The 15686-nt window shown below is 47.8% G+C and overlaps 1 protein-coding gene across 1 annotated transcript; it reads left to right on the top strand.

Annotated features, from left to right (window-relative positions):
• Nucleotides 1–1981: 1981 nt before the first annotated feature.
• Nucleotides 1982–12081, top strand: OAS1 (2'-5'-oligoadenylate synthetase 1). Its single transcript, XM_044244232.1, has 6 exons — nt 1982–2333; nt 4349–4637; nt 6795–6979; nt 9649–9881; nt 10364–10517; nt 11571–12081. The coding sequence occupies exons 1-6, from the start codon at nt 2154–2156 to the stop codon at nt 11730–11732; spliced, it is 1203 nt and encodes a 400-aa protein (XP_044100167.1). The 5' UTR covers nt 1982–2153; the 3' UTR covers nt 11733–12081.
• Nucleotides 12082–15686: the final 3605 nt, after the last annotated feature.

Genomic DNA, 15686 nt, shown 5'->3' with positions numbered 1-15686 from the left:
TACTTGTGATCGCTCTCTCTGTCAAATAAATAAATAAAATCTTTTTAAAAAAAAAAAAAAGAAGAAGAAACATATCTGGAAAATTCCCAAGTCTTTGGAGATTCAACAGCACTTCTGACACATGGGTCAAAGAAGTCTCAAAAGAAACTTTAAAATATTCTGTGCTGGGGGTGCCTGGGTGGCTCCGTCGGTTGGGCATCCAACTCCTGCTTTTGACTCAGGTCAGGTTCTCAGGGTCCTGGGATCGAGCCCCTTGTGGGGCTCCACAGTGAGCAAGGAGTCTTCTTGAGATTCTCTCCCTCTCCCCCTATCCCTCCCCCCTCAAATAAATAAGGAAGGAAGGAAGGAAGAAGGAAAATCTTTAAAAAAATAAAAATCTGTGCTATTTTAGCACAGGAAATGAAAAAGCACAGGAAAAAGGAAAGTGAAAAAAACAAGCAGTTGAAATGTGTGGGGTGCCATGAAAGACGTGTTCATTGGGAAGTTTATAGCATCAAATGCAGAAGTTCGAAAGAAGGAAGAGCCACACAGGGAGGGACGAATACGTGAGCCAAGGGTGTTTTTCAGAAATGGTTCTGCACATTTCGTGTGGGTGGACACGTGACATTACACGGACTGCACAAACATAGAGCAAACCCTTTGGACCCGAGTTCATAACAAATCAATACCAATTCACCAGATGTCACAAAGGTTCCGCCCCGTATTCGTGAGTGGGTGTGGAAGTCGGGGTGGGAAGTATGGGCAAGAGTATCAGGTGACAGAGAACCTGTTCCAATTCAGGTTCCGCCGTTCATCACTCGAAAATCAGTACTCGAGAGACACAGACGGTGGGAAAGGAAGGGTTGCTTTATTTGGGGAGCCGGGAATCTAGGAAGATGGCAGACTGATGTCTCAAAGACCATCTTCCCTGTCCAGGAGGAGCTGGGGGGCATTGAAGGGGAAGGCATGGGGAAAGGGAGGGAGGGCTGCAGGCGGGAGAAGCAGGTGGATAGTCACCCATCAACAGGACCCAGGACAGGCTGGCTGGCCTCACGGCAGCTGTACTTGGATGTGGTCAAGCCTTATGCTCTGGGAAAGTTTGGTCCTTCTGTCCCAGAGTCCAGGGGTCTGCAAATATCAGGGCCAGTCTGTCCTGCTACAGACCAAGGGACTTAGGTCAGCAAGCAAGGAGTGCAGAAGCTTGAGACAAAGTTATCCCTTCAGACCAGTCGGAGGGCTGTTTCAGGAGCTCTGTTCTTTCTCTTCAGTTTTTCTCTAAACCTAAAACTGCTGTAAGAAATAAAGCCTGTGGGTACCTGGGTGGCTCAGTGGGTTAAGCCTCTGCCTTCACCTCAGGTCATGATCTCAGGGTCCTGGGATCGAGCCCTACATGGGGCTCTCTGCTCAGTGGGGAGCCTGCTTCCCCCCTCTCTCTGCCTGCCTCTTCCTGCTTATGATCTTTGTCTGTCAAATAAATAAATAAATAAAATCTTTTTAAAAAAAAAGAAAGAAAAGAAAAATATCTAAAAAGACCTATACCGAAGTGTTTATAGTGGTTTTTGAGTTTTAGGATCATGGATGGTCTTTATGCTTCTTGCTCTTCTGACTTCTCTTCCACTTTACAATGTGCATATATTGCTGTAAAGATCATAGGAAACTATAAAACAGTTTTGTCAGCAATGAAGAAAAAGAGGAAGCAGGAGACCGTAAATCAGTTTCTAATGACAATTTCTCCTGGGTGAGGTGCCCACAGCGGTTAAAAAGCAACAGTTTCAGGGTTGCCTGGTGGCTCTGGCGGACAAGTGTCTGCCTTCAGCTCAGGTCATGATCCCTGAGCCTGCCTGGCTCCCTGCTTAGCGGGGAGCCTCCCTTGTCCACTGCCCCTCCCCCCAGCTCCTGCTCGCTCCCACTCTCTCTGTCTCTCACAAATAAATAAATAAAATCTTTAAAAAAAAAAAAACGCAACAGTTTCAGTGTTCAGCCTGATATCCTAGGCTGCTGCATAAAGGGTAAGGGAGCTGGCAGGGGAGAAGCCCTTCAGGGATCCGCCCCAGCGTTTGCCCAGCTAAACTCCTCCCTTCCCAGGAAATGAAACTAACTGACTCAGGCAGCGAGAGGGATCGGGGGAGGCTTCAGCTGTGGCCACAGGCACTCCTGTCCCCAACCTGGGAATCATGTGGGAGCTGGAAGAGACCCCAGCCAAGCACCTGGACAAGTTCATTGAAAACCGTCTCCTGCCAGACACGAATTTCCGCAGGCAGATCAAGGATGCCGTCCACATCATCTCCACCTTCCTGAAGGAGGAGTGTTTCCAAGGAGCCCCCCACCCTGTGCGGGTGACCAAAGTCATCAAGGTGAGCCCAAACCTCCCTCCCGGGGAAGGGGTGGCTGGTTGGACAACAGGTCCCGTACTGACAGACAGACAGAAACAGGGCAGTTCTTCGGGGCTGGCCGTTTCTGACATATCCATATCTAAAAAAAAAAAAAAAAAAAACTAACCATAACCTGTTAGAATAGATTCTGGGGTGAGGACCTACATCTGGAACTTTTAAATAAATACTCTGCCTGAAGTTTATGAACTGCTATCCTTAGCAACGCCCATTTCAGAGACAGGAAAACTGAGACCCAGCTCTAAGAAATAATTTGATAATGAACGGCCAGGCTGGGCACTCACAATTTCTGCGGAATCATGAGTTGTTTAAGACTATACGTTCGGAGGGCTTCAGCCAACAACAACTGTTATTCCGATGACTTTTTGTGGCTACGAAAGTTGTTAGTGTTGCCTCCCGTAAAGTATTATTCCACAAAACCAGAGCTGGGGATTGCTGAAAGGGGGTCCGGCACCAGCTCAGCTTCTCAACTTCCCTGATGACCCAGGGTTCTCTTTTCTTACTGACGTGTAATTAATATACCATGTGATATTAGCTTCAGATACACAATGTATCGATTCGACCATTCTGTATGTTACTCAGTGCTCTTCAAGATAGATGTAGTCACCACCTGTCCCCACACAGTGTTATTACAGTATCACTGACTGTATTCCCTGTGCTGTACTTTTCATGTCTGGGACTTACTGCATAACCGGAAGTTTGAACTTCTTAATCCCTTTTATTTATGCCGCTCATCCTCCGCCCACCCACCTGTCCTCTGGCAACCACCTGTTTGTTCCCTGTATATGAGTCTCTTGTTTTGTTTCATTTTTTAGATTCCACATATACCATTTGTCTGGCTTATTTCACTTAGCATGATACCTTCTAGATCCATCCACGTTGTGGCGAATGGCAAGGTGTCATTCTTTTTATGGCTGAAGAATATTCCTCTGTGTGTGCGTGTGTGTGTGTGTGTGTGTGTACTTACCACATCTTTTTTATCCATTCATCTATGGATGGACGCCTGGGCTGCTTCCATATCTTGGCTATTATAGTCTTACCATAAGCATTTTTGCATGTATCTTCTCAAATTAGTGTTTTCATTTTCTTTGGGTAAATACCCAATAGTGGGATTACCAAATCATAAAGCAGCTCTATTTTTAATTTTTTGAGGAACCTCCATACTGTCTTCCACAGCGGCTGTTCCAATCTCCATTCCCTCCCACAGTGTACACGGGGTCCCTTTTTTCCCCCATCCGCAGTAGGGACCCAACCTTTCTATGGTATCGTGGTCTGGTTAGGAGTATAAATTTTGAGGGGTTCCTGGGTGGCTCAGTGGGTTAAACCTCTGCCTTCAGCTCAGGTCATGATCTCAGAGTCCTGGGATCGAGCCCCGTTTCGGGTTCCTTGCTCAGCGGGGAGCCTGCTTCCCCACCCACTCTCTGCCTGCCTCTCTGCCTACTTGTGATCTCTGTCAAATAAATAAATGAAAACTTTTTTTAAAAAGTATAAATTTTGAAAGCAGATAGCACCTGTTGGCTGTGAGACTTTGAGCAAGTCATTTCACCCCTCTGTGCTTCACCCTCCTCCCCTGTAACTCCCAGCGCCTGGTAGGGCTGTAAGGATTCTACGATGTGTGTAAACCACCCAGCACGGGCCAGTCTACGCTATAGAATCCTATACACGATAGTGAAGGTTAGGGAGTAAAGAACACAGATGCTAGAATGAAACAGCCAGGGTTTGAATTGCACCTCTGCCCCCTCTTACCTTGAGGCTGGGCTGTTGTACCCCCTCTCTGAGCACTTTGTTGCCACACCCGAAAAGTGGGGTCTGATAACAAGAGTACAGGAGTCGCAGAGTCCTGTGGGCATTATGGGAGCTGAGACTGCTGATGCCCTCAGTGCATAGGCTAAGGCTCAAGCATGTTAGTGATTGTCCTCATCATTTTATATAGGGAGGCTCTCCTCAATGACGGTTCTCATTCTCCTCATCTGTTTTAGGGTGGCTCTTCAGGCAAAGGCACGTCCCTCAGAGGCCGATCAGATGCTGACCTTGTGGTTTTTCTTAGCAACCTTGGGAGTTTTCAGGAGCAGCTTGACAAAAGAGCAGAGTTCATCTGGGAAATTAAGAGGCAGTTGGAAGCCTGTCAAAGAAAAGAAATCTTTGAAGTGCGGTTTGAGGTTGGGAGTCTGCAGTGGGAGAAGCCTCGAGCCCTCAGCTTCTGGCTCACGCACCGCTATCTCCCTCAAGAGGTGGAGTTTGATGTGCTGCCTGCCTTTGATGTCCTGGGTAAGCGCGAACGTGTGCACGTGTGCGCGTGCACACACACACACACGTGCACGCACGCACGCACACATGTGCGCGCACACACACACACATACACATGCACACACGGCTTTCCGCCTCTGTCCTGCGTCAAGGCTTCTTTCTCTCTTCATATTTCTGAGCAGAAATCTCCCATAGCTGTAGATTCTGACCCTGTCAGGACATCCCGCAAAGTGGGGAGAAGATCTTAGATTGAATGAGGTCATAACCAGCCACAGGGGTGACAGGAAACGGCAAACTGGCACAATCTGGGGGCAAGACGTTTCTCAGGGAATTCCCATCCGGCTGGCTGCTTGTACTTGGGAATTCTCTGGCTGAAAATGAGGCAGCGTAGGCCCGGCCTAGAGTCAACACGTGAACTGCCTCTTTTACCCCAAACACGAGGAGACCTCGCTAAACTTAGCTGAGGGTTGGAATCTCTAGATAATCTTCAGAAACATTTGGACGGGAAGCATCACCTCTCGGAGGTTCGATTCCCCCAGTTTCCACACTACAAATACAAAACTGGTTAAACCAGGCCAGCGAGGTCATGCACTTGCTTTCAGCATTAAATGATCATCTGCCTTAAGCTCTTACATAGGTTCTGGCCCAGCGGAGGTGTTCAAAAATGTAAGTTCTCCAACTGTGTCCCGAGGCACCCTTGGGGACCACAGTGAAGTAACTCACAGGGGTGAATGGAATAGGTTAGATTTTAAATTTTGGAGGGAAACACCGTGGCAGCTGTCGGATGCCGCAGAAACGACAACTGGTCCCTCGTACTCAACTACGTACATGGAACTGGGGTGGGTTTTATTGTTGTTGTTTGGGGTTTTTTTGTGGTTGTTGGTTGGTTGGTTTTTGCGGGGTTTTTTGCTTTTGTTTTTGGTTTTTGTTTTGTTTTGTTTTGTTTGGCATAGGGGACCTGTGAGAATAATACCAAAACTCTAGAAGCACCTGGAAATGAGAACGTTTGGGAAAACTTTCCTTGGTGCCACGTCTGGTGTTGGGAGCTGGCATTCCATTGGCTACCAAAAAAATAAGAGGGGGAGAGAGAAGGGGAGGAAGGACATGCCAGGCGGAGGGAACAGCACAAGCAAAGGCCCGGAGAAGAGAGATCAGGATACACTGGGGGACCTGAAGGAGGCTGAGGATGAACAGAGGGTAGAGGGAAAGGGGGAGTGGGGAAGGCGAGGAGGGAGGGAGCTGATCCTGCAGAAGCCTGGACCCTTGGCTGTGGATTTCTCCGGAACACGTTGGGTAGCTGTGGAGGGATTTCACTCAGGGTCAGATTGCTGTTTTAGAACGACAGCCCAGCTATAGTGTGGAAACAGGTGGGAAGAGGGGTACGACCAGAGGACAGAGACAGCTGATCAACAGTGATAAGCACAGATGACCCATGGGCACCTGTTGTGGAGCAGGCATTGTTCTCTGGCCATGTGTGAGCCCAACAGGGAGCATAAGTACAGAAATAAATGGAATGATACCTGCTGTGACAAAAAAATATAAGAGGATTGACACAATGGAGAGCAACGGAGGGTGGAGAGTTTTTTCAGACAGAGTGATGACAGAGGGTCCCCTGACAAGTGACATCTGAGCTGAGGCCCAAGGGATGGGTAGGAACCCACTTGGGGAAGATCTGGGGGTTCCAGCAAGTGCAAAGGCCCTGAGACAGGAATGAGCTTGGTGTATTTGAAGATGAGATGGAAGGCCACGTGGTGTCCATGGCAAGGGACCAATGTAGGAGGCGAGATGGGAGCAGTGGCAGGAGACAGAACACATCTAGTTTCATAGGCCATTGCAGGGGTGCTGGATGTTATTCCAGATGTTGTAGGGAGCAAGAAGTCACATGCCCACGTTTTGAAAGGCCTCTCTGGGAGCTGGGTCGAGAATGGGCTGTGGGGGAACCAGTGAGGAAGCTGCTGCCCGAAGTCCTGGTGGGAGAGGGGGTGATGGCCGCCTGGACGGGGTGACAGCAGGAGATCTGGGAGAAGGGAAGGTTGGGGACAGACTCCAGGCCCCAGGGCTCTGGGCCTGCTGCCCCTCCTGCTGTGCCCCACAGCCCGCAAGCTTGTTGCCCCAGAACAACTGAAAGGACCCTAGAGAAGCGCTGACATCTTCAGGTTATGGATTTGTCCCTAACAGGTCAGTGGACCAATAACGGCCAACCTAACCCTGAAGTCTACATCACGCTCATCCGAGAGTGCCAGGCGCTGCGGAGAGAGGGCGAGTTCTCCACCTGCTTCACGGAGCTGCAGCGAGACTTCCTGAGGCAGCGCCCAACCAAGGTGAAGAGCCTGATCCGCTTGGTCAAGCACTGGTTCCAGAAGGTATGTTCCTCCCACCTGGGGAGCAGAGGAGGAGGAGGAGGAGGAGGAGGAGGGAGCGAAGGAAGCGGGGAGGACTATAGAATGGAGGGAGGGAAGGAGAGGAGAGAGGTGTGGAAAGGGGAGAAGGAGGAGGAGAAGGAGAAGGAGGGAGGGGAATCCAGAAGGATGAGAGGGCAGGAAGGGGGGAGGAAAAGGAGGAGGGGAGGGGCCACGTGGGGAAGGAGGGGCTCCCTGCTCAGCGGGGAGTCTGCTTCTCCCCCCTCCCTCTGCCTCTCTCCCCAGCTCCTGCTCCCTCTCTCGTGCACACCATCATTCTCCTTCTCACTCAAATAAATAAATAAATAGAATCTTTTTTTAAAAAATAATTAATTAAGGCAAAGCAAGACCATCCTTTATTGGCCAGACATCCTGGTTTGCTGTTCAAGGAAATGGGATCATGGAGGCTGAGCATCTTAGAACTTACAAAAGTGGTTCTTGACAAGTGTAACAACTGCCCCCAAGGATATTGAAAATTCATGAGGACGTTTTTGGTAACCATGGTGATAGGGGGGCAAGGATGCTACTGACAATCAGTGGCCAGGAATATTAGTTGTTTGACCATGAGCAAAATAGTCCCATGCGATGAGGAACTGTCTCTTTCCCTCCATCCCTCGGCTCCCTCCCTGCCCCTCCTCCCCTCCCCTCTCCCTCTCTCTTCTTTCCCATAAAACAACATAGGAATCCCACCCTACTCTAACTCCACTCACCACCACCATCACCACCTGCAACTTACATGCCACGTTGTTGTGTGTTTCAAGTCTCTATATTTTCAAGTACCGCAAAGCATTCCTATCATTTTCCATACCTAAAGCTCATTTCAACTATGTGTGTATTTACCACGTTTTCCACCATCAGCTCTTTCTTATATCTCTATCCTTCCTCCGGGGATCATGTTCCTTCTTCCTGAAGTGTGTCCTGGAAGATTTATTCATTTATTTATTGATTTGCTTATTTGCTTGTTTTTTGCTGACGGTCTTCTGATAATGAGCTCTTAGTTTTTGTTTGCCTGAAAATGTCTTGATCTTAACTTTCATCGTTGATGGGTACTTTTGCTGTGTTGGCAGCCATTTCAGTACAAGGAAATATATTACTCCGTCTTCCAGGGTCACTAGTGAAAAGTCAGTTGTCATGTCAGTCTAACCATAGATCCTTCGTAGGTAATGTGTCTTATTCCCCTGGCTGCATTTATATTTTTCTCTTTGTCTTCGATTTTGTTTCATTTCTATGTGAGGTGTCTTTTTTAAGATTTTATCTATTTATTTATTTATTTGACAGAGAGATAGAGAGAGCCAGAGAGCACAAGCAGAGGGTAGCAATGGCAGAGGGAGAAGAAGAGGCAGGCTCCCCTATGAGCAGGGAGCCTGATGCAGGGGTTGATCCCAGGACCCGGGGATCACGACACCAGCCAAAAGCAGATGCCCAACCAACTGAGCAAGCCAAGTGCCCATGTCTGAGGTGTCTTAATGATGATTGCTTTTTCACTTCTCCCGCCTAAAGTTCACTGGTTCCTTCACTGGGATTCCTGAATCTGTGAATGGATATCTTTCACCAGATTTGGAAACTCTCAGCCATTCTCCTCTAACATTGTCTTTCTCTCTCTTCCTTGCCTCCTGGACCTCCAGTTAAATGTATGTTAGACTTCACTCTATCCTCCATTATCTTTATACCCTCTTCCACATTTTCCATCTTCCTGCCTCTCCATGCTTTATTCGTAACAGTTTATTCTAACATACTCTCTAATTCATTAATTTCCCCCTTTAGGGTATCTAATTGGCAGCTGAGTTATTAATTACAGTTTTTGTAAAGTTTCGTTCAACGATTTCAATTTTATTCTCTTTCAAATATGCTAAGTTACTTCTCATGGCTTCTAATTTCCTGTAGTTCAAGCTCTACTTTTATTTCTGTAAACAGAATATTTCTAGTTGTTTTAAAGTCTCTGTGTGATTCTTCAATATTTAAAGTTTTGTGGACTTATTACTATTTTCAGTTTTTTTTTTCTGATGGTTATTACTCTTGGTGTCTTATTTCCTTGTGTGCCTGGTTATTTCTGTGCCAGTCCTGGTACTTGAAAATTACTTCTGAAATCATCTGAGGCTTTGGGTTTCATATCTTACTCCAGAGGGAATTTTGTTTGGCTCTTAGGAATTCTACAAGTTCTTCCTCTCAGTTAATTTTCACAGTATTCTTATGGGCTTGGTGCTATGATGACCCTTCACCTGGAGGGTTTGAAAAACGAGGCTCCATGAGTCTAAGTTGTCTTCCTGGAATTGGGCACCAATAGAGCCAAGATTCAAACCCACATCACTCAGAATCCAGAGCCCAAGCTCTTAGCCCAGGAGCGAGTAAACATTTTTCCATAATGCCCTAGGTAGTAAATATTTTAGACCTCGTGGGCCACATGGTCTCTGTCACAACTACTCGAATCTGTATTATGGAAGCAGCCTAGACTCCACGGGAATGAATGGCCGTGGCTTTGCTCCACGGAAATGTTATTTACCAAAAGCAGATTTTGTAAATGTTGTAAATGTTATTTACAAAAGCAGATGGCAGGCTGGATTTGGCCTTTGGGAAATGTGCTTTCTGCCCCAGCTGGACAAGTGCATGTTTCTGATTCCTTTTCCTCCTCTCAGTGTAAGAAGAAGCTTGGGAAACCACTGCCGCAGCAGTATGCCTTGGAGCTCCTGACAGTCTATGCCTGGGAGGAAGGCAGCAACAGAACAGAGTTCAGCACGGCTCAGGGATTTCAGACCGTCTTGAAATTAGTCCTAAACTACCACCAGCTCTGCATCTACTGGACAAAGTATTACAACTTTGAAAACCGGATTATTGGACAATACCTGCAGAGGCAGCTTGCAAAAGCCAGGTACTCGATCTCCACCTGGGTCAGCTCCCCCACGTAAATGAGCCCCTGGGGGCAGGCGTGGCACCTTGGCAATGAGGGCTCCTCATTTCCTGGTCCTCTCTTTCTTGGCCAGCCGTTGTGCTGAGCCTTTTCCTGCTGCCATCTGATTTATACAACAGCCTCCAACCCTGTGAGGCCTGCCTCTCCATACCTACAGTACGGATGGGTAAACTGAGGTTCTGAGGGGTAAGGAGCTACGCTTAACAGAAAATAAGTGGAAGGGCCGAAATCTGAACTAAAATTCCAACAGCTAGAGCGATGATCCTAATTGCTCCCGGGGATTAAGGGTTTGCTGTAAGATTAATGCCCCAGGAAACAGCACCCCGCTCTTGTCCTGAGTCCCAGCCTGTGCCAGCTTGGTGTTTCGCCCTGCTGGGAGCTTCTGAATCCCCCAGACATGGCCCTGGCTTGTCACCCATCCCTCTCTCACTGTTTCTCTCCAGGCCTGTGATTCTGGACCCGGCTGACCCAACGGGAAATGTGGCGGGTGGAGACTCATACCCCTGGCAGCGGCTGGCAGAGGAGGCCAGGGTCTGGCTGAGCTACCCATGCTTTAAGAAAGGAGATGGGTCTCCAGTGGGCTCCTGGGACGTGCCTGTGAGATGTTCTGTTTCCTCCCTGTCATCCTCCCCCTACCCCCTCTACACAGCATGGGGCATGTGAGACTGATGCATTCTAACGTACTTGTAACCAACTATGGTCATTATCTGGCGTGTACTGACCTCTCATTACATTCTAAGTCTGTGCAGAGCATCTCGCTTGTTTTATCCCACCTCTAACCTCCCATCGTGTCCCTTGAGATAGGTGTGTCCTACTCTCCCCATGTCCCAGGTGACGAAGCAGGCTTAGAGCAGTCAAGTGACCTTCATTCTCTCCAGAGAAAGTGTTCTTTGCTCGAATTCATATCCATAGGGTCCCGGGCAGTGCTCCATAGTTTCCGTTATCTTGGCCCCATTCAGAGGCTTCCTGGGACGTGCATATCCCCTGTCCAGACTTCACTCTTCACCTAACATGACCCTGGCCAGAGGCAGCTCTGTCAGCAGCCCCAGTGGGCTCATTCTTCTATGAATAAGAAAAAAATAACAACCACCGCTTACTGAATATTTGCTTCGGGCTCAGGTTCTGTCCTAAATGCTCCCTTATTTCATTAAATCATCACAACACCCTTTGAGGTGTGTGTGTGTGCTACTCCCAATCTTACATACAAGAAAAGGAGGCTCAGAGACGTGAAGTCACCTGCTCCAGGACATTTATCTAGGGAGCGGTAAGAGCTGGGATCTGGAGTGAGTGGACTCTAACGCCAGTTCTCGGCGCCCCCGTGCTCAGCTCTCCCTGTGCCCACGCAGGGAGTGGCCTTCAGAGTTGCCCTGCCCCGGTCTGGGGGTGGTCAGATCCGTCCCTGCATGTGGGCAAGTCAGGAAGGGGCACAGCCTTGAACATGGGTCTCTCTGTAGTTGAGGCAAGTCTCAAGGGGCTGACTGCTGCCATCTGTCTGCTGACCCCCGCCCCAGCCGCTGAGACTTCTTTGTCCCTCCTCAAGAGGGATCCAGGGGACCCTGTAAAACAGTATGCACCCTAACTGCTCACGGAGACCCAGCGCCGAGGTGGAAGGATCGGTTCTCCCAGTGATCATGTGCTTTATGCTTTCAGCTTGCGGAAGACATGGAGGACAGCTGGGCAACTTGTGAGCACAGGATGTATTCTCCCGAGGCTTATGGATGGCACTCTGTAGCTGCTGGGAGGAGCCTCAGCGCAGGCATGATGCCGTCCACTGCCCCGAAGGAAGATGACTGGGCGTGTGCCATCCTCTGAGCACCAGTGAGCCTTTGGGGAAGGGTTCCAGAATCATCCAGGCCTGCTCCCTCATCTCAGAGGTCGGGGGAGGTCCCTTGATCCGGAGGGCAGAAGACGACTCCGATCCTAACAGTGAGCTGGTATCAGACCTGAGATGGGGATGCAGGCTTCCTGACCCCCACCCTTCCCCTTGTTCTGTGCTCCTCCTCCTCTCAGCAGTGATTTCCCTGCAGCCCCACCTGCCCCAGCCTGGTCTCTGACCATCCCCTCTGGGAGACAACCAGAGAGACTTAACTTTCTTCTGTGTTCCTGGTGCGGGGTCTGCTGTCCAATTTATCATCAGTAACAATAAAAAGATCAGCAAATACCATGTGTTGGGTGTTTATTAACTGCAAGTCCCATGGCCAAGAGCTATATATCTGCATATTATAGGTGTGTATATATAAACCGATTCAACTTGAAATATGTATTGAGCACCTACTGTGTTCTGGGCTCTGGGATCCCTGCCTCCTGGTCTGATGTTTGCGTGCACTGACTTTTAATAGTGGATTATTTTGGATCCTTCTAACTTTCAGAAGGATCTAAGACTGGCCTCTTTGATTCATCCCCTGTCTACATTTCGGATTATTTATGGGGGAGAAGTTTCAGAACTGCCCTGTCTGATGCAGTAGCCCTGAGTCCCACGTGGCTCCCTGGGCACTGGAAATGCAGCTGGTCCAATTCCAGATGTGCTGGGGGGAGTTTGTTAAACATATGCCTGGTTTCAGGGACTTAGTACGCACATGCCAAAAAAGAATGTCACATCCTTTCTTTTTTTTTTTTTAGGACTATTTATTTGAGAGAAAGAGAGAGAGCATGAGTGGGGGACGGTCAGAAGGAGGGGGAGAAACAGGCTTCCCGCTGAGCAGAGAGCCCGATGCGGGGCTTGATCTCAGGACCCCGGGATGGCGACCTGAGCCAAAAGCAGACCCTTAACCCACTGAGCCACCCAGGCACCCCAAAAATGTCACATTCTTGACAACTGATCATGTTTTATACTGATTGCATGTTGAAATGACAAAACTTTTTGAGATATTGAGTTAAATCAAAGCAGACTTTTCTGTTTCTTTTTGCTCTTTACCGCGGCTCCTAAAAATGTTAAAATTATACCCTGTGGCACACCTTTGATTTCTATATATTCCACAGCTCTGTCCCAGAAGGTGACTCACTGGATTCAAGAGTACACTAGGCCATCAGACATAGCCACACTGTCTCATCGTTGGTACCAAAACCAGCATTTCATTTTCAAGGCTCAAAATATTAAAAAACAAAAACAAAAACAAAAACACCCCAGGACCAAGCATGTTCTTGTCACCTGGGTCACCGGTCACCTTGAGTGGCTGACCAAGTCTTGGGCTTGTCCATCTTCCTACTCCTGCTTTTAAGTTTCCAGCATCCCTGTGAGTTGGGTTTTATTCTTGTTGCTATAATAACACACTGAGGTCAGGGCAATTGCTTGGGGTCACCTGGCAAGCAAGAGATAGAGCCTAAACTTGAACCCTAGTCCTTGCTCGGGATCTCATCATGTCCTTGATCACTGCTGCATGGTCTTAAGGCATCTTTGTTCCCCACTCTGGCGACCCCAAAAGACATCTAGCCCAGGGAGCTCCCAGGAGAGGGAGTCCCAGCTGCTGCCTTCCAAATCCATCCACAGACTGACAGCCAAGTCACCCTGCACATGAGCTGCTCAGTGAGGCAGGGGCACTAAGGCAGCCCTGTTCCTGGGAGACATGGGGCTCCTCCGATAAGTCACAGGGCTAAAGGACTCCCCACTGGTCTTATTGACCTTCTCTAGACTGCAAAGTCAGCTTTTCTAACTTCTTGCCTTTGTTCAGAGTCAGACTCAGACTCAATCAATCAAGGCCTACCCTTGATTGAAAGGCCTACTTCCCGGAGGCCCCCATCTTCCTCCTCAATTTCTCTTGCACATTTAATCCTACATCGGCTTCATGGGGTTACCCAGACCACCAGGTTTATACCCAAAGAATATAAAAACACTGATTCGAAAAGATACATGCATCCCTATGTGTATTACAGCCTTATTTACCACAGACAAATTATGGACACAGCCCAAGTGCCCATCGATCGAAGAATGGACAAAGAAGGTGTGGTATATATATGCAATGGAATATTACTCAGCCATAAACAAGCCTGAAATCTTGCCATTCGTCCCAACGTGGATGGATCTAGAGAGTATAGCGCTAAGTGAAATAAGCCAGTGGGAGAAAGACTAATACCATGTGATTTCATTACTATGTGGAGTTTAAGAAACAAAACAAACGAACAAAGGGAAAAAGAGACAAACCAAAACAGACTCATAACTATAGAGACCAAACAGGTGGTTGCCAGCGGTGGGGACTGGGGAGGGGTGTCAAACAGATAAAGGAGATTAGGAGCACACTTACCTGAGTAATGTACGGAATTACTGAATCACGGTCTGGTGCCCCTGAAACTAGTATAAGACTGTATGTTAAATACACGGAAATTAAAAATAATAATAGTAATCCAAATTGGAATCAGCTGTTAGAATCTAAACTCAAAATGTTTTTCCCTTTTCCCAGCCAAATGCACTTATCTCAATTATTCTGCTTCCAACAGTGAAAGCAATTAATCTTTGTAAATCCACAGGAGAGTCTCCTGGAAATTATAGTTACTATTAAAAAGTAATGATAAATAAATCTTATATGAGGGGGGAAGCCCTGGCCTCCCATGGCCCTCTCTATTTCTATGTTAATTTTCACTCAGTGTATGAAGTTCCACCCAAAATATGGGGAGGCAGTGGATTGGAATCATATAAATAAGTTTAGGAAGAATGACATCGATGTTCTAGTGAGACCGCCATCCATGAACTTGGAGTTTCTCTTCACTGATTTTTTTTAATGACACTGCAACTATTATAATTTTTACACTGCGTACATATCTCATGTCCTCTGTCATATTAGTCTTACATACTTGTTTCTATGTTACTGTACTCAGTATGCTTTCTTTAATTATATTTTGTAGCATTTGGTTCCTGGAAGACCTAAATGTCTTCTTAAATATTTTTATTTGTTATTTATTTGAGAGAGAGAGAGCGCAAGAGAACACAAGTGAGGGTGGAGGGGCAGAGAGAGTGGGAGAAGCAGATTTCCCCACCTGAGATCAGGACCTGAGCCGAAGGTAGACACTTAACCAACTGAGCCACCCAGGCGCCCCTGACTTTGTCAATTTTGTGCAGTAAACTTGTATTATTCTATGACCAAAATTTTCTTGCAAAAATAATAAAGCGTTTTGGATAAGCATGTCTCTCCTGCTAAGCTCTGGCAAAGCCAGCTGGCCCAGGGTTATAGAAAGCTCTAGGTGCTGGTATGCTGAGCTGCTGGTTCCTGCACACAAAGTCATGAGGTTTAGAAACACAGGGGCAGGTGTGTAAGGAGGAAGGAAATGATCAGATGAAAATCACAGTGCCTCAGTCACACATTTCTACATTCTCAGAGGTCTTACCCCACTTCCTGGCAAGGAAATGAAACTGAGAAAAGTAAGTTTTAGTCCACAGAGATGAGGGCACAGCCAGAAGGCCGGCAAAGGGAGGAAACGTGTGGTATGAAGCTGGAGGTCCAGAATTGATTCTGAGGTCCCCCAGCTCAAGAAAAGAGGAATTTTAAAGTAATCTCGCCTTTGAAGACCAGAGTTAGCGCTCCCAACCACCCACACAAAGCCCTCCCTGCTCACCCCTTTGAGTCCCTCCCTCCCTCCAGCTCCTCAGAGCCCTCCCCAACCTGCAGAAGCACTTTCTTCCTTCCGTGTTTCAGACCTAAGTTCTCCTCCTCCGTCCTGTCCCACCCCTGGGTCAGGGGTCTCACACTTCTGCTCACCAGTGGTGCTTCCAATCAGGGTCCAGCAACAGAAGTACATTTTTTTCATCCCTTCCCTGTGATTTCTGGAGTCTAGGGC

The sequence above is a fragment of the Neovison vison genome, chromosome 3 (genome assembly GCF_020171115.1).
Source record: "Neovison vison isolate M4711 chromosome 3, ASM_NN_V1, whole genome shotgun sequence".
Lineage (NCBI taxonomy): Eukaryota > Metazoa > Chordata > Mammalia > Carnivora > Mustelidae > Neogale > Neogale vison.
Note: the sequence above shows the minus strand (reverse complement) of the source record. Positions and strands in the feature narration are given on the sequence as shown.

What these genes read in the sequence shown, in the direction of transcription:
- OAS1 (XM_044244232.1), top strand. Translation starts at nt 2,154, where the DNA reads ATGTGGGAGCTGGAAGAGACCCCAGCCAAGCACCTGGACAAGTTCATT. An exon ending in TCAAGCACTGGTTCCAGAAG is followed by an intron (nt 6,980 to 9,648) that starts GTATGTTCCTCC and finishes TCCTCCTCTCAG; the next exon opens with TGTAAGAAGAAGCTTGGGAA. An exon ending in AGGCAGCTTGCAAAAGCCAG is followed by an intron (nt 9,882 to 10,363) that starts GTACTCGATCTC and finishes GTTTCTCTCCAG; the next exon opens with GCCTGTGATTCTGGACCCGG.